At 32.4% G+C, this 18,199-nt stretch overlaps 1 protein-coding gene and 1 long non-coding RNA gene across 3 annotated transcripts; both read right to left on the bottom strand.

Annotated features, from left to right (window-relative positions):
* Positions 1 to 1,459: 1,459 nt before the first annotated feature.
* LOC141459843 (uncharacterized) lies at positions 1,460 to 6,209 on the bottom strand. The gene is made up of 3 exons (XR_012461641.1): positions 4,004 to 6,209; positions 2,533 to 2,797; positions 1,460 to 1,693 (listed from the first exon to the last, which is right to left on the bottom strand). It is a non-coding gene; the product is annotated as an uncharacterized lncRNA (long non-coding RNA).
* A 3,237-nt stretch (positions 6,210 to 9,446) lies between these two features.
* LOC141459841 (uncharacterized) lies at positions 9,447 to 18,181 on the bottom strand. Of its 2 annotated transcripts, XM_074139373.1 has the most exons (3): positions 18,056 to 18,181; positions 17,767 to 17,948; positions 9,447 to 9,805 (listed from the first exon to the last, which is right to left on the bottom strand). In XM_074139373.1, exons 2-3 carry the CDS (start codon positions 17,920 to 17,922, stop codon positions 9,578 to 9,580), a joined length of 384 nt encoding a protein of 127 aa, XP_073995474.1. In that variant the 5' UTR covers positions 17,923 to 17,948; positions 18,056 to 18,181; the 3' UTR covers positions 9,447 to 9,577. The 2 variants fall into 2 exon arrangements, with proteins under 2 accessions (XP_073995474.1, XP_073995475.1); XM_074139374.1 differs by lacking the exons at positions 17,767 to 17,948; positions 18,056 to 18,181 and adding an exon at positions 10,254 to 10,617.
* Between the last annotated feature and the right edge of the window lie 18 nt (positions 18,182 to 18,199).

Consider the following 18,199-nt stretch of genomic DNA (forward strand, 5'->3'; position numbering starts at 1 on the left):
GGGTAAAAATAGTGGACGTAGAATGAACAATTATTGATGCTGCAGACATTTACATTCTTCTCAACAAACTTAAATTATCGTACAGATTAAAAAGGTAAAAAGTAAACAAATCAGCTGGTACGTACTCAACATTTCATTCATATTTCAGCTCGTAATTTCAGCCATTTAGATACGTTCCAAGAAGCTTGTTTTATTTAAATTTTATTAAAATAATATCATCCCAGTAAATTTGTTGCATTAAAGAATTTTCAGTAATATTGTTTAGAATGTATTAGATGTCATAGACTGGGGCCATTTTCAAATAAAATTCCGAATCGAATGACACCTCATTCATGAAAATCGGTTTAAGCGTTTAGGCGCTACGTTGTTTACAAAAAAGGTTACAAGAACATTTTCTAAAAAAGCCGTTTTGGCTCATTTTCAGCAACGTTTTTCTCGAAATCTATTTAATCTATGTTGGTGCAAAAAAAATTACAGTTATAAAGGAGGGTTTGCCCTATATTATAAAGAAAATTTGGGCGTTTTATCTTTTACAGAAAAAGAGAAAAAAATTGCCAAAGTCGGGTGTTTTCCAACGTTACGCTTTTTCTGGTGCACTTTTTAACGATCAACCCTTATACAACTGTCCTACCCTGACAGTTTTAATAATTGTTTAGTTGAGCCGTTTATTTTGAAAGTGGCCTAACTCCATTTGTCAATTTTTTCCGGTTGCCATGGTTACATGTACAACTTCCTGTTATCTATCAGTAAAGCATTTCAGGTTGCTCATATTCGGAGCAAATACGATAAATTCTTGGACACATAAGTTTTTAGAGTTAGTTCAATAATTAAACCGTGTAGTTTGAAAGTGGCCTAACCCCATTTATACTTAAATCAAGATAATAATGTATTATTGATAATGTCTGAAGGCAGTAATTTTAATTAATTAGTATTTAACAAGTTAACCTCAGTTTTTGGACAATTGCGTTAGTTGAATAACCAGTGCGTTTAATTAATATAAAACTTAAAATTTAATATTAAATTCTAGAAATTATTTCCCCCATGGGGAAGAACAGAACAAGACCATTTAGTTCAGATAGTGAAGAAGAAATAGTTTTAAAGATATGTAAAATAAATTAAGTATGGTTTTTTTCAATTTCAAGCATCTTAAATTATGTTGAATGGACTTGGGCATCTTCAAATTTTATAATGAATCTGGATGTTAATTTTGAAAGTGGCCTAACTCCATTCTTGATAAGAAAACGCATGTTATTCACTGAATAATTGCCACTATTTTAATAGAAACTATAAATTTAACACCCTACACTTAAGCAGTATGACTCATTAGTATCCTATACTAATTCGTTTTAAATTCTTTGAAACGCAAACCCTTAAATATCTCGATTTGAAGATAAATGGAGTTAGGTCACTTTCAAAATAAACGGCTCAGTTAAGTATGGCGGGTGGAATGGGTATTCCACTTAGATCGATTGTAGTAGCAGGTACTAAACTATTCTTGCACAGGTTTAAGCAAAAACACAAAAAAATGATAATGAAAAAATAATTTTAATGACATTAGTTATTTGTTACAAAAGGGTAACAACAACAAGAACAATTTTTGAAAATATTTTGAAGTTGCTCATTTCCAGCAACTTTTTTTTCTCAAAATCTGTGTTTCTAATTTATGATGGCTGTCATAATGGTGATGCACAATCTAGATGGAAACGAACAAATTGTTAACAAAAGTTAACTGTACATAATCAATCAATGTAATAAAATCATTGGGAAAAACAAAAAACAAAAGATAATATTTACACAAAATACAATAGTAATGACGTTGATGAAAATGGTTTTTATTTAAAAGAATTAGCATTTTGTTTACACACAGCCGTCAGCTGTAACAATATTGCTTTAAATTAAAATGAAAGTTATGTGTTGGTTATACTGTAATCTGGGAAATCTAACAACTCAACACATGGCAAAATATGCTACTGTCACAAAGCTGTGTGTAATGAATGATTTTGTAGTTTTCAATATGGTAGCTACGTATTATTAATATTTTTATTCACTCGAACATCTTGTATGGTGGACCAAAAATGAAAACTAAATCATCATGGCGTCATATGTTATCTAGAAGATGGCTTCTTCTACAGAAGGATGAAAATCTGAAACCCCTCTAAACTAATCGGCTAATATTCAAGGAAATGTTTTTCACTCACATGACGTAAAAGATTGTGATGTAGATATGATGGCTGCTTTATTACAGCTGACCTTCTTACAAATTATTTAAATATAATTATATAATAATAATAAAAATTGTATAATATAATAAGAGTATCCTTAAACTCTTCGCGTCTATCCCACTACAAAATCATCGGGTAATGGAGGTAAACCTACTGATTTTTGATTAATAGTATTTACTAAATGGAAAGTGGACACAGAAAAATTACCTCCTAAATTTTATATTATTATATCATTTAATGGTATGTCACCAACCGAAAATTCATAATCAAGGCGCGACTCAAGGCAAAGATAATTGATAATAAATCTTACGTATATTTAGAGAACGATGTTTAGTTCCACGAACTTGAAATGTGAAAAAGTCGGCGATTCACATAAGTTCGTGAAATCCAAAGCAGGAGTAGATGTATTCACTGCATGCTGCAATACTCTTCTAGATTGACGTACGATCTAAATCATCTTAAAATGTTGAGGGGGGCCACCGCGGAGCCCGCTGGATGGCGGATTGGACAGCTGAGATGCTGCTGTCCCATTCATCTACGGCCGGCATAGGAGCTAAATTTTATTCTATAATAACCTTAAAAAAAAAAGAAAATGTACAATATAAGTAAAAGAAAACTGATTTACCTATTCTTTACCGATTTAGTGTATTAATATATTAAAAATACTTTTATTATTAAAATTATCTTTCAGATTTTTACAATAACATTCTTCAAACAGTTACTCACCACTTACCTCAGGTTTTTCCAGCCCTATTGTTTTCACCCCTCCCTTACCACTATATAAACCCGCTTTTCCGTGAATCCTTAACAGTTACAGATGATGTAGCTTAATATTAAACTACGCAACTTTTTTACATTGTAATTCATTTCAAATATTTATTTATTTATTTAATTAATGTTTTAGGGAAGGGATTAGCTATGAGGTTAGCATACTGGACTCCCACGCGGAGGTCCCGGGTTCGAATCCAGCAGGTGACCCTTAGATTTTCTCTTCCTAGAAGCTTCTTACAGCTCACTGTCCGGTGATGGACAGTGTTGTCTGTAACGAGAGAACACTGTCCGGAGGCCGGCAGTGCACTGGAAAAAGCTCCGGGCGCTAATGACCTCAGCTGTTGATGCGCAAAAAAAAAAAAAAAAATAATAATAGTTTTAGACAATTTCAAAATTTTTAATGTTTTTAATTTCTTATATTTTTTATGGTCTTCAATTTATATCTATATTAGTGTAATACTCCTTTTGTACAGACCCTGAAGAAGGTAGTAAAAATTACCGAAACGTTGGTATAAAGGAACAAAATTTGTTTTTATTTATGACCGCACCTCAACTTCCACCCAAAATCATCAATCAACAACGGTGGAAAGCCAAAACCATCATTAAAAATACACCCATCGAATAAAATCAATTAAAAATAAAAATGAGATCATAAATATGTGGAAAGTAAACAAAAATAGTTGCTAAAATTTTCACCAGGTTACAGCACTACCCAGTCAAGTCAAAGTTAGTTTCAAAAAATCCGTCGGAGCGCTGTTTATTAGACAATAATTTTGTCAACTTTAAATTTGACTTCAGTTTCAATCATGTGCTCATTAAGGAAGGATAGCCATACTGTTGCAGCAATTCCAAATATGACTGTAAATCTCTGGAATGTAAATAAAAATCTCTTCTTTGCATCAGAATGCAATTCAATGCAGTTGCAACAGTAATGCAGTTTGTATTGTAATTTGGCTGCTTACAGAGTTAAGCACGTAAGCACATCTCAAAAATGCAAACAAAATAAATACCTTAAAGCCACTGGACAAACACCATTTTTTTAGAAATATCTTAAAATGTCAAAGCACTTGTGTGGTTCAGTCATAGCTTTTTTTGTATTTACAATTCAATTGGAATTCTATGGCTGGCGCTGAATGATAACGGTAAACTTATTTGAATTACACATTATAAATGGAATTTTTAAAAAGCAATTCACATTATTTCATGGCCATGAGAAGCTCATTTTATAAACATTTTAGGATAAGTAGAAGTTCCAAAATTTAAGAAACACATGATTAAAATACTATTAGTGTGTTGGCTTTAGATAGCCAATGGAAAATCTCTACGTGGCGCCGCTTCTGCTTCTGATTCTAACAAAAATTTTTGTTGATTGTTGAAAGTTAATGAATCTCTTAAAAGTCCATAAATGGAGAATTTTGGAGGAGGCCGCAACAGGGTTTCCCAAAGGCCATGAACATCTCGGAAATGTATACATGATAACAATTAATCATTTGTATCGAAGGTAACATAAGAACTGAAACCAGTGTGGGAATGTAACTAGAAGCCGCCATTGTAGCTCATGCTTTCATTTATTTTAATTACAAAATATATTGAAAGGTTATTTCTCTGAGTAACGTGTTTTGATTTGTTCCAATGGAGTGTGGCTTGGCTTCAGCCAAGAAGAGATCGATCAGTTATCGAGAGAATCATGAAAGATACAGTATCTTAAAGGCGTAACAATTAGGAGACATTTCGGCAATAAGTTATCCCACTTTTTCTTTCGGTTTTATCAATAAAATATTCCACGCATGTGCTCCAATTTTAGAAGGCTACTTTTTTTTGAGTATTCAGGGATCCTCAATTTTGAGAATATTTTTGCCTTTCCGATGTGAAATCAACATCCTTTCATGATCTGCAAAAGAAGGTAATTTGACTACTCAGCTAAATGATATTGTAAGGGTCATTAGATTCTATAAATACTAAAGCTCATTATAATAGATCATCCCTCTTATGCAAAATTACATTGAAACTGCTAGGCGCCACGGTAGCCGAGCGGTTAAGATACTAGACCCGCAATGCTAAGATGTATTGTTGGTTTAGTAGGTTCGATTCCCCCGGTCTGTAGGCCTTATATTTTATTTAATGGTTAATAAAAGAAATTTACAGTAAAGTATGTTTGCTAGTCGCCACGGTAGCCGAGCGGTTATAGGCTAGACCCGCAAAGCTAAGATGTACTGTGGTTAGTGGGTTCGATTCCCGGTCTAGGTGGCCTTGGATTTTATTTAATGGTTAATATGAGAAATTTACAGTAAAGTATGTTTGCTAGTCGCCTCCGTTCATGACACCTAATTGGTAGCTGGACGTTAAGCCTCGCCTGGAAAAATAGGCGATTACTTTTTTTTCCTTTACATTAAAACTGCTAACTGTTGGCAGTAGGCAGGCAATACCTCACAGCTGACACCAGTGCAGCTATAGACCAGCACGCAGACTTAGACGGTAGAGCTGTACTTGCCACTCTGATTCCACTCTATAGTGTAAACAATGCCAGTTGAACAAACATCAGTTGAATAAACAATTCAATTTCCACTACACAATCTTACTCATTTTTAAAATAAATTTCCCCAAATAATAATAAAGTTTAACACCATTAAATGACGAACATTTTCTTTTGGGGGGTGCCATTGAATAATTTATTTCAGAAGCCATTTTGATTAACTCCGTGCTCTAATTGTTGCAATAATTCAACTCCAAGATCAGTAGCAGGCGCTGCCTATGATAAATGTAAATTTATTTGAATTTATATTATAAACAGGAATTTTAAAAAGCAATTTACATTATTTCATCGCATTTCTTCATCTTTTTGGGTTTTATGGAGTTATTAGAGTTGTGCAGTGGACGGCTCATATATCCAGGTGAGAGGGTGCCTAATGCAGAGGATCTACTAGCTTTGGCCATCCGGTTTGTTGCCGGCATTTCATTTCCTCCAGGGCGCCACGATAGCCGAGCGGTTAGAGGCGACACCTGTAAAGCTAATATGCATTGTGGTACTGGGTTCAATTCTCGGTCTTAGGCCTTGGATTTTATTTAATGGTTAATAAAAGAAATTTACAGTAAAGTATGTTTGCTAGTCGCCTCCGTCCACGACACCTAATTTGGTAGTTGGGCGTTAAGCCCCACCTGAAAAAATAGGCGATTACTTACTTTACGTCATTTCCTCCAGCTCTTTCACCACAAAAAATTATGGAAAAGTCCCCAACTTCTGTCATTAACTAAAACTACGCCCGTACTTATCCAAATTTTCATGATCCACTTCCTGTTTATTGAGTTCATTGTAAGAAAATGGCTGAGCCTGGCATTCCACAAAATCTAACAATTCATTAAATAAATATTGATAGTTTAGCGGCTGTACAGAAAGATTTATAGGTGCCGCTAAGAGAGGGAAACTAACTTCTCTAAAGACGATAATTTTTTTAAAAAAAAATCAATTTGACTTTAAAATCAGCTGTGCAGGATTTGTGCCTGTTAATGCGATGGTCAAGTTAGATGGTGTTAGTTTCTTACCTTCTATTCCAAGACCTGATTGTACGTAATGAAGTTACAGTATCCCATTGGAATTGTTAGGAACACTGTGTTGTACAGCAACAGCACAATATTAGTGAGAAGGAAATCGTTCTTCGAAAAAAGAAAAAAGATATTGATATTTCAAAGAAGTTAATTTTCTTTAGTTTATCTCACAGATCAGTTAATACAAAGAGGAACGATCTCAACTTCACACAGTCTTCAAGGTGCCACAGGAAGGAATCTAATTTTAGGGTTTTGGGGGGGGGGGGGTAATGACTGACACACCGGAACTCTCTTTAAGACTTTATTGGCGAGTGAATTCTTGCAAAATGAAATACCTTGGCAACAGATAAAAACTTGAAAATTACAATAGAATGCACTAGATGTTAGGGCTCCACGTCCAAGTCTAACCTAATAATAATTAATAATACTTTATTTAAATAATATGTAAAAAGTAGAATGTAAAAAACATACAGAAACTAAGTAATATGGCTGGGCTAATTCTTCAGTCAACTAGAATTCCTTATTAACAAAAACTTACAGTTTAAAATGTTAAGTATAAGGGTTGATTAAACGCCAAAAGGTACACAAATCAGCGAGTACCCAACATTTCATTAATACTTCATTAATAGTTAAGTAATTCTACTGCATTAATTTTCATTAATAAGTTATTTTTTAGAATTTATTAGATGTCACAGACCCTTATGCTGGCCATTTTCGTCTACAAAATATATGTTCAAGTAGCACTGTAGATTGACTGTAATATCTAGTTATTTATAATAATCAAACTATTAATTACAGGTTAAAAAGAAAAACGTTACAAAAAATATAAAAAATTTATGAGGCTAAAAAATTCAAAACTTCTTTTTATAAAAAACTTACATCAATGATTTTGTTTATTTTATTTATTTATTTTTATTTTTAAATAAAAATCGTCGGTTTAAGTTCATTCTTCGATTAAAGCAATTGTTATTTTATGTTGTAGTCAAACGTTTATAATAATAGGTAATAATTATCTGGCTTTATCGCAAATAATATAGTTTTCTTCAATTACATTCTCAATCTAGGTATTCATCCCACAATGTTGTATATATGTAATATAAAATGAATAAGATATGCATATTTTTAGGACAGCTAATTATTCCAGTATTTGACTATAAGTAAAATTAGGGGAACTAAATTAAATTACAATTGAGAAATGAATAATTTTTGTTGAATAATCTACTTGTTATTAACTGTGTGTTATTTGTGCTCACGAATATTTCGGTAAGACGAATTCAAGACAGTAGCCTACTCTAACTTTGTCTTTTTCTACTTTAACATGCATGTACATATATATGTGACTTATCATAATTATAACAAAAAAATATTATAAATGAAGTGGCCAGCATAAGGGTCTGTGACATCTAATAAATTCTAAAAAATAACTTATTAATGAAAATTAATGCAGTAGAATTACTTAACTATTAATGAAGTATTAATGAAATGTTGGGTACTCGCTGATTTGTGTACCTTTTGGCGTTTAATCAACCCTTATACTTAACATTTTAAACTGTAAGTTTTTGTTAAGGAGATTTTTGTACCTTTTGGATAGATTTTCCTTTTTGTCTATTTGGCAATCTTTACAGACTTTTTTAAAATTTGGAATAAGCTATTCTATCATTATAATCTGATAAGGTGTTAAATCGGAACCGTAACTACCACTGGAGAGATCTTTTCAAAGAATGATTATAGTTGCGGTCCCCAAACCATCCTCAATAACCATTTTTTTGAGAAAGCGTTTTGAATAACATAGGAAGGTATTTGTACGTAAATAGCAAAATTAAATTGCGATTTCAGTACTTCCTTTTAAGAGGAGCAAGAAAAATAAACTGCGATTACAGTACTTCTCCCTAAAAGGCAAAGATTTTGAATCGAACGACAATTCATTGATGTAAATAGGTTCACTCATTGATAATTTTAACGATTGCAGTACTTCCTCTTAGTAGGTGTAAGAGCATGATGGCACTTCACAGCCACGTAGAGAAGCTTTAACCACTTATTTGAGCTAAATTTTATCAAAATCGGACTAAGCTTTGTAGAAATATTGGTAATAATAGTTTTAGAAAGGGCCTTATTTGGGTGGGGCGAACTCCCCTCCTTATGAGGCATAGCGTCGAGACTTTTAAAGTACAAATCTGTACAAAATTTCGATTCGAATGACACTTCATTCATGAAAATCGGTTCACGTGTCGATAATTTGAAACGATTGCTATACTTCCCCTTAACAAGTGTAAGAGCAGATCGTCGCTTTATTGTTAGGTAGGGGAGCCCTAACCCTATCATCCTACCAAATTTTATCAAAATCGGGCCAAGATTTACAGAGTAATTAGTAATAATAATTTTGGAGGGGGCCTTACATAAAGGGGGCTAACTCCTCTCCCATTCGATGTGCAGCGTCGAGACCCCCAAAAGGCACATCTACATAAAATTCCGAATCGAATGACACCTCATTCATGAAAATCGGTTCACGCGTTTAGGCGCTACGTTGTTTACAAAAAAGGTAACAAGAACAAGAAGAAGAAGAAGAACAAGAACAAGAACATTTTTTGAAAAAGCCGTTTTTGCTCATTTTCGGCAACTTTTTTCTCGAAACCTATTAGATCTGGGTTGTTGCAAAAAAATTACAGTTATAAAGGAGGATTTGCCCTATATTATAAAGAAAATTTGGGAATTTTATCTTTTATAGAAAAATGGAAAAAAATTGTCAAAGTTGGGTGTTTTTCAACGTTACGCTTTTTCGTGCAGTTTTTGATGGTCAACCCTTATACAACTGTCCTACCGGACAGTTTTAATTTGAGGAAGGTTGGCCGGCTAGCAGTGGTGCCACTGCATTGAAACAAGTGCAAGTGATGAACAGAACGGAAGCAAGAATATACAATACGATTTTTATTTAAAAAACTGCACTTTGACTGACTTGCAGTTTATAAACTGCAAACAATCATGTTGTAATTAATGTTTTCATACATTAAATTTCCAAGTTAATATTTTTGAAATAGCGGAAGTTACTGGTCTGGAACAGTTAATTTACTTCCAGGATCTGATTCATCGACGGCTTCGTCTACATCCGGTGGTGGCTGCTGCTGCTGCTCGCTGTCACTGTCCACATCTTCCAGGATTCTCTTCAACTTGGGCAAACTCATCACTGCTTTCAACATTTCATCGCGTTTTTTGCGCACCGAAAGCAGGAATGTACGATCGTCCTGCAAATCCTCTGCCGGTTCCATTTCATACTGCAAGAAAATACATATTCACTTAACTCTGATTCACATGGAAACTAACAAACACGTGACTAGTCATCACGTGGTACAATCAATATTAAGTAAGCCGTGCAAACGTTACTCCATCACATAAACATTTTCTTAGATAATTAAATTCATTTAAAAATAAAACAAAATAATTTTATCCCATCAGGTGCGAATCACATGATTTCCTTTGAATGCAAACATTGGCGGGAAGTAGCTATTCCCTACATCCTGACCGTTGACGTGGTTACAAACGGTAAGCATGGACCACGAAGTACCAAATTTTAAACATTTCACCGTTTTCTGTAGTCTGCTGAACCCGAAAAAGTGGCATTACTTTGTGTGTATGAACAAAACATATCAGATACGAAAAAACACAAATACGCTAAAAACTTTAAAAGCTGCTAGAGAAGCGAAGTGATTGCAAGTAACTTACATTCAGTGAAGCCTCACAGTATTCTTCCTGGATAACTTGAGACATTAAAAAGGTAGTTTAACCCCGAAAATGACAAGACCGTGTGAACTGTGTTAAGAAATGTTGGCGTGAGTGGACACAAGATGGGTTGATTTTACTAAGTAAAACAGGCGATCTATTCGTCTAGTAAATAACCACAGAACACATTGTAATAAATTTATAGTGACGTCATACTTTGTAAATTACATTTATAAGAAAACACTATTTGCGTAAATTGCAATAATCATAATGTTCTTGAGACATTCATCGTTTTCACATTCATCAACTAGTATCGAGTAAACTGTCTAGATTCGGAATGTAAACAAAGCGATGGGAAGGTTACAATTGTATCAAATGTGTTTACCAGGGTTTGAAATCGATAAATATTTTTTCCTAGAAATTAATTTAAAAATCATGCCCGATTTATTGATAAAAATTACAAACCAATTGTTGAGTTTTATTGATTTTATTCAAAATCACTCTCAGAGCGATACTTTTTTACATTAAAAATTCTGATTAATTCTTGATTGAAAAAAAAAATTGCGCTCAAAAAATATAAATAGCATTGAATTAAAATAAATTGCATCGGTTTCTCACTATTTGCGATGTTGTTTAAGTAAATGTAATAATTGGAATATTAAATAGTATAAAAAACAAAAACACTGTAAACCTTTTATTTATCACCTATAATAATATTTTTTTTTTACATCTCTCGCCGCCACTTTGCTCTTCTTAATTCTAAATGTTTAGGAAAGCTTACTAATCTCAAATGGTATGACCACTTCAGCTAGCAGTTGATTCAAGATTGTCATATATGTCTTTGTATTCACATCGTTTTGCAGTGTACAACTTGAAGATTTATTAAAAATATTATTTTTAAATATGCAATCGTTAATGATTGATATACCCCTTCTTTTGGGGAAAAAATAGGAAATTTTGTCAATCGAAATTTGTATTTCTGGTTTTTTAAAAAAATATTACAAATGATCATTGAAAAGATTTCGCTCCGAATTAATGATCAAGTGATGATTTATTTTTCAACTGATGATCAAAAATAAAAATCACTTGATTAAAATTATAAAATAACCAGATAAATATTTTGATCTGATTTTATTTTTTACAAGTTTATTTACAATTATCGATTTCAAACCCTGTGTGTTATCTCCTTAACAAAAACTTGCAGTTTAAAATGTTAAGTATAAGGGATAAATCAGCGAGTACCCAACATTTCATTAATACTTCATTGATATTATTTAAGTAATTTTACTGCATTAATTTTCATTCATATTTTTTAGAATTTATTAGATGTCACAGACCCTTATGCTGGCCATTTTCATCTACAAAATATATGTTCAATTAGCACTGTAGATTGACTGTAATATCTAGTTATTTATAATAATCAAACTATTAATTACAGGTTAAAAAGAAAAACGTTATAAAAAATAAAAAAAATTATGAGGCTAAAAAATTAAAAACTTTTTTTTATAAAAAACTTACACCAACATTCATCAATGATTTTGTTTATTTTATTTATTTATTTTTATTTTTAAATAAAAATCGTCGGTTTAAGTTCATTCTTCGATTAAAGTAATTGTTATTTTATGAAGTAGTCAAACGTTTATAATAATAGGTAATAATTAATCTAGCTTTATCATAAATAATATAGTTTTCTTCAATTACATTCTCCATCTAGGTATTCATCCCACAATGTTGTATATATGTAATATAAAATAAATAAGATTTGCATATTTTTAGGACAGCTAATTATTCCAGTATTTTACTATAAGTAAAATTAGGGGGACTAAATTAAATTACAATTGAGAAATGAATTTGTTGTTGAATAATCTACTTGTTATTAACTGTGTGTTATTTGTGCTCACGATATTTCGGTAAGACGAATTCAAGACTGAAATATTGTTTTAAATCAGTGATTCAATTTTAAACAGTAGCCGACTCTAACTTTTTCTACTTTAATATGCATATATGTATACGTTTGTGACAACTTTAGAATAAAGGGCAAAGATAAATCAGAAGAATAATTTGGAATATAGTTAAAATAAAGTACCTATTTAATAACGAAGATATATTATACATTTTATCATCATTATAACAAAAAAATATTATGAATGAACTGGCCAGCATAAGGGTCTAATAAATTCTAAAAAATATGAATGAAAATTAATGCAGTAAAATTACTTCAATGGTATTAATGAAGTATAAATGAAATGTTGGGTACTTGCTGATTTGTGTACCTTTTGGCGTTCAATCAATTCTTATACTTAACATTTTAAACTGTAAGTTTTTGTTAAGGAGATTTTTGTATCTTTTGGATAGATTTTCCTTTTTGTCTATTTTACAAAGTTACATATCTGCTTTACAGATTTTTTTAAATTTGGAATAAGCAATTCTATCATTATCACCTAATAAGGTGTTAGTCGGAACAGTAACTACCACTGAAGAGATCTTTTTAAAGAATGATTATAGTTGCGGTGCCCAAACCATCCTCAATAACAATTTTGTTTTGAGAAAGCGTTTTGAATAAAATAGGAAGGTATTTGAACGTAAGTAACAAAATTAAACTACGATTTCAGTACTTCCTTTTAAGAGGAGTAAGAAAAATAAACTGCAATTACAGAACTGCTCCCTAAAAGGCAAAGAGGCAAAGATTTTGAATCAAACGACAATTTATTGATGAAAATCTGTTCACTCATTGATAATATTAACGATTGCAATACTTTCTCTTAGTAGGTGTAAGAGCATGATGGGACTTCACAGCCACGTAGAGGAGCTTTAACCACTTCTTCGTGCTAAATTTTATCAAAATCGGACTAAGTGTTTTAGAAATATTGGTAATAATAGTTTTAGAAAGGGCCTTACTTGGGAGGGGGAAACTCCCCTCCTTATGAGGCATAGCGTCGAGACTTTAAAAGTGCAAATCTGAATTCGATTCGAATGACACTTCATTCATGAAAATCGGCCATGAAAGTCGATAATTTAAAACGATTGCTGTACTTCCCCTTAAAAAAAGTAAGAGCAGAACGTCGCTTTAATGTTACGTAGGGGAGCCCTAACCATATCATCCTACCAAATTTTATCAAAATCGGGCCAATATTTACAGAGTAATTAGTTATAATAATTTTGGAGGGGGCCTTACATAAAGGAGGCTAACTCCTCTCCCATTGGATGTGCAGCGTCGAGACCCCCAAAAGGCACATCTACATAAAATTCCGAATCGAATGACACCTCATTCATGAAAATCGGTTCACGCGTTTAGGCGCTACGTTGTTTACAAAAAAGGTAACAACAAGAACAAGAAGAAGAAGAACAACAACAACAACATCAACAACAACAAGGACAAGACCAATTTTTGAAAATGCCGTTTTTGCTCATTTTTAGCAATTTTTTTCTCGTAATATATTAAATTTGGGTTTTGCCAAAAAAATTACAGTCATAAAGGAGGAATTGCCCTAAATTTTAAAAGAAATTTGGCAATTTTATCTTTAATAGAAAAAGAGAAAAAAATTGTCAAAGTTGGGTGTTTTTCAACGTTACGCTTTTTCGTGCAGTTTTTGATGATCAACCCTTATACAACTGTCCTACCGGACAGTTTTAATACAAAGTACTGACGAACGATTCAAGCGGGTTCGGTTCTCTGGTACGAATCCTACAGTGGAATGAATTGACTCAAATTCCTATTTTATAAAGTGAGTGATTCTAAACTCTCGCGACTTACCCTATTGACGGGTTCATTTTAGTGGAGAAAACTACTCAAAATCTGATGCAGTAAAATGTATTACCTGTCAGCTAATTTTATTATTTCAGAATTTTGGTTAAGTGATTAGTTCACACTTCATACTGAATCCGATTTCAAAAGGAATCACAACCAACTCCTTTGCCAAGAAATACCAAATTTTATTAGAAAAAAGTTTGAAATAAATAATTTTTAGTAATATTTAAATGCGATACTTTATTAAGTAAGCCAGGCAAGCCGCCATATTTAGTGCCCACGGGAGTTGACATTAATACCAACTTATCGTCTCAGCTCTTATACATATCTGTGCATTTTTAGATAAAACACCAAAGTTATTTGAATTTAAAATATAAGCAACAGTAGAAGTAATTTCTGGTGTTAATAATTAAGACTTGTGTTGGGAAGTTTCCATAAGTTGTTATTTTCACTTGATCAGGCGTAAACAGATTACAGTAGACAGAACCTTGAAAGTTCTAAAATTGTATTCTCACAACTAAACTATACTCATAAGATATTACTGGCTATACATAAAAAGTTGTTGTGCTGACATTTGGGATTTATTTTTAAAACAGTTTGCAAATCGTTTTTCCATTTATTAATTTCTTCTTCTTCTTTTTTTTTTTTAGCCTTGTGAGGTTTTCAAATAGGTTTTTCACAAATAGATTTGCGTCTAGTGTGATGGCTGTTGCTGTGACCAGTGGCGCGTAGTAGTAGTACAGTTAGGTTTTAGTCAAAATTGATCAACCGACCGCCATTTTGCACAATGCAGGTTTTAAGTTATTTTTTGATTGACTCAAAATAAACTCTTTAAAAGTTTCCTTTGATCTTGCAGCACCAAAATGCTCATCTGTAGATCTAAAACTTTTATTAGAATCCTTTTCCAAAAAGGTAAATAAGAAGTTGAGGTTAAATTTCCTTTTAAACGTCATTTAAGTATATATATTCTTTCTGCTGCATGTTAATTAGAAAGGAGTATTCATGTAAAGTAGCGCGACCTTGAGGAAAAGCAAATGAGCAGACCATTTTACTCTCTAGACTTTTCTACTTTCTGGGATTATTTTCTTTCGAAAATCTCTTCCATTTTCTCTAAACTTTGTATTTAGTTTTATTTTAAAATATTTTTCGGGTAAAATTCGTTTTTGGTGTATTAAAACTGTCCGGTAGGACAGTTGTATAAGGGTTGATCATCAAAAACTGCACGAAAAAGCGTTAGGTTTAAAAACACCCAACTTTGACAATTTTTTTCTCTTTTTCTATAAAAGATAAAATTCCCAAATTTTCTTTAAAATATAGGGCAAATCCTCCTTTATGACTGTAATTTTTTTGCAACAAGCTAGATTTGATAGATATTGAGAAAAAAGATGCTCAAAATGAGCAAAAACGGCATTTTCAAAAAATGTTCTTGTTCTTGTTCTTCTTGTTCTTCTTGTTGTTGTTACCTTTTTTGTAAACAACGTAGCGCCTAAACGCGTGAACCGATTTTCATGAATGAGATGTCATTCGATTCGGAATTTTATGTAGATGTGCCTTTTGGGGGTCGCGACGCTGTACATGGAATGGGAGAGGAGTTAGCCCCTTTTATGTAAGGCCCCCTCCAAAATTATTATCATTAATTACTCTGTAAATCTTAGCCCGATTTTGATAAAATTTGGTAGGATGACAGGGTTTGGGCTCCCCTACCTAACATTAAAGCGACGATCTGCTCTTACACTTGTTAAGGGGAAGTATAGCAATCGTTTCAAATTATCGAAACGTAAACCGATTTTCATGAATAAAGTGTCATTCGAATCGAAATTTTGTACAGATTTGCACTTTAAAAGTCTCGACGCTGTGCCTCATAAGGAGGGGAGTTTGCCCCACCCAAGTAAGGCCCTTTCTAAAACTATTATTACCAATATTTCTATAACGGTTAGTCCGATTTTGATAAAATTTAGTAAGAAGAAGTGGTTAAAGCTCCTCTACGTGGCTGTGAAGTGCCATCATGCTCTTACACCTACTAAGAGGAAGTATTGCAATCGTTAAAATTTTCAATGAGTGAACCGATTTTCATCAATGAATTGTAGTTCGATTCAAAATCTTTGCCTTTTAGGGAGAAGTACTGTAATCGCAGTTTATTTTTCTTGCTCCTCTTAAAAGGAAGTACTGAAATCGCAGTTTAATTTTGCTATTTACGTACAAATACCTTCCTATTTTATTCAAAACGCTTTCTCAAAAAAATGGTTATTGAGGATGGTTTGGGGACCGTAACTATAATCATTCTTTAAAAAGATCTCTCCAGTGGTAGTTACGGTTCCGATTTAACACCTTATCAGGTTATAATGATAGAATAGCTTATTCCAAATTTTAAAAAATCTGTAAAGCAGACGTAACTTTGCAAATAGACAAAAAGGAAAATCTATCCAAAAGGTACAAAAATCTCCTTAACAAAAACTTACAGTTTTAAAAGTTAAGTATAAGGGTTGATTAAACGCCAAAAGGTACACAAATCAGCAGTTCCCAACATTTCATTAATACTTCATTGATATAATTTAAGTAATTTTACTGCATTAACTTTTCCTTCACATTTTTTAGAATTTATTAGATGTCACAGACCCTTATGCTGGCCAGTTCATTCATAACATTTTTTTATTATAATTATGATAAAATGAGTGATGAATTATTCTGAGTAGTCACATATACATGCATGTTAAAGTAGAAAAAAACAAAGTTAGAGTCGGCCACTTTTTAAATTTCAATCACGGAGGATTCAAAACAATATTTCAGTCTTAAATTCGCCTTACCGAAATATTCGTGAGCACAAATAACATACATTTAATAACAAGTAGATTATTCAACAATATTTACTCATTTCTCAATTGTAATTTAATTTAGTCCCCCTAATTTTACTTATGGTAAAATACTGGAATAATTAGCTGTCCTAAAAATATGCATATCTTTATTTTCTTTATTTTATATTACATATATATAACATTGTGGGAAGAACACCTAGATTGAGAATGTAATTGAAGAAAACTATATTATTTGCGATAAAGCCAGATTATTTATTACTTATTATTACAAACGTTTGACTACAACATAAAATAACAATTACTTTAATCGAAGAATGAACTTAAACCAATGATTTTTATTTAAAAATAAAAATAAATACATAAAATTATTGATGTAAAAAAAGTTTATGAATTTTTTAGCCTCTTATTTTTTTTATATTTTTTATAACGTTTTCTTTTTCACCTGTGATTAATAGTTTGATTATTATAGATAAATAGATATTACAGTCAATCTAAGTTAAATGGTGTGCTACTTGAGTAAATATTTTGTAGACGAAAATGGCCAGCATAAGGGTCTGTGACATCTAATAAATTCTAAAAAATGTGAAGGAAAAGTTAATGCAGTAAAATTACTTAAATTATATCAATGAAGTATTAATGAAATGTTGGGAACTGCTGATTTGTGTACCTTTTGGCGTTTAATCAACCCTTATACTTAACTTTTAAAACTGTAAGTTTTTGTTAAGGAGTCTTGAGGAGTGTTGAAATGTACCTAGTTCAAGAAGTATGATGTGGGTGGTCACCCCAGATAGCTGAAGATATCTGACAGGTGAGGAAAGCAAATGGAAAATCTGGTGGCAGCAGTTTTCACAGTTTTCTCTTATGGCAATTAAAGTTTTTCTCTCTTCAAACTGTGGAGGGAAAAAAATAATCGCCAAAAATTTACACAATTTATAAAGTAAAAAGTGCAACTGGCCTTTTTCCGGTAGTTTGATGCAGTGGAAAAGCTCATAGACGAGTCCTGCGTTGACACCGCCTCTAAGAAACAACTTTGTGCGATTTTTTTTCTTCCTGGTTTTGGGTTAAACTGCTCGCACACGTTAGCTTTGCTGGAGGGTGGAGGCGAACCCATTTTCGGGGCAACTCAAGATCGGAAATCTGCAGAAAACACAAGAAGAAAAGAAGTTGCAATAATAAATGTGGCAGGAAAATTGGAATCAAGGGATTGTTTACGTTTCAAAAGTGATGGAGCGACGCCAATTTACCTGTAATTAGAGTTAATGGTGCACAAAGTTTAGCTATAAAAATATTCGAGGTCAATTCACGTCTAGCCGGGATTGAATAATTTTCTTTTTGTGCAACTAATTTGGAAGCCATTAAGTGGTTTGGGCGAAAGATGTCTACAGAGG

The sequence above is a fragment of the Rhodnius prolixus genome, unplaced genomic scaffold, assembly GCF_049639745.1.
Source record: "Rhodnius prolixus isolate KJV_2025 unplaced genomic scaffold, Rpr scaffold_23, whole genome shotgun sequence".
NCBI classification, from domain to species: domain Eukaryota; kingdom Metazoa; phylum Arthropoda; class Insecta; order Hemiptera; family Reduviidae; genus Rhodnius; species Rhodnius prolixus.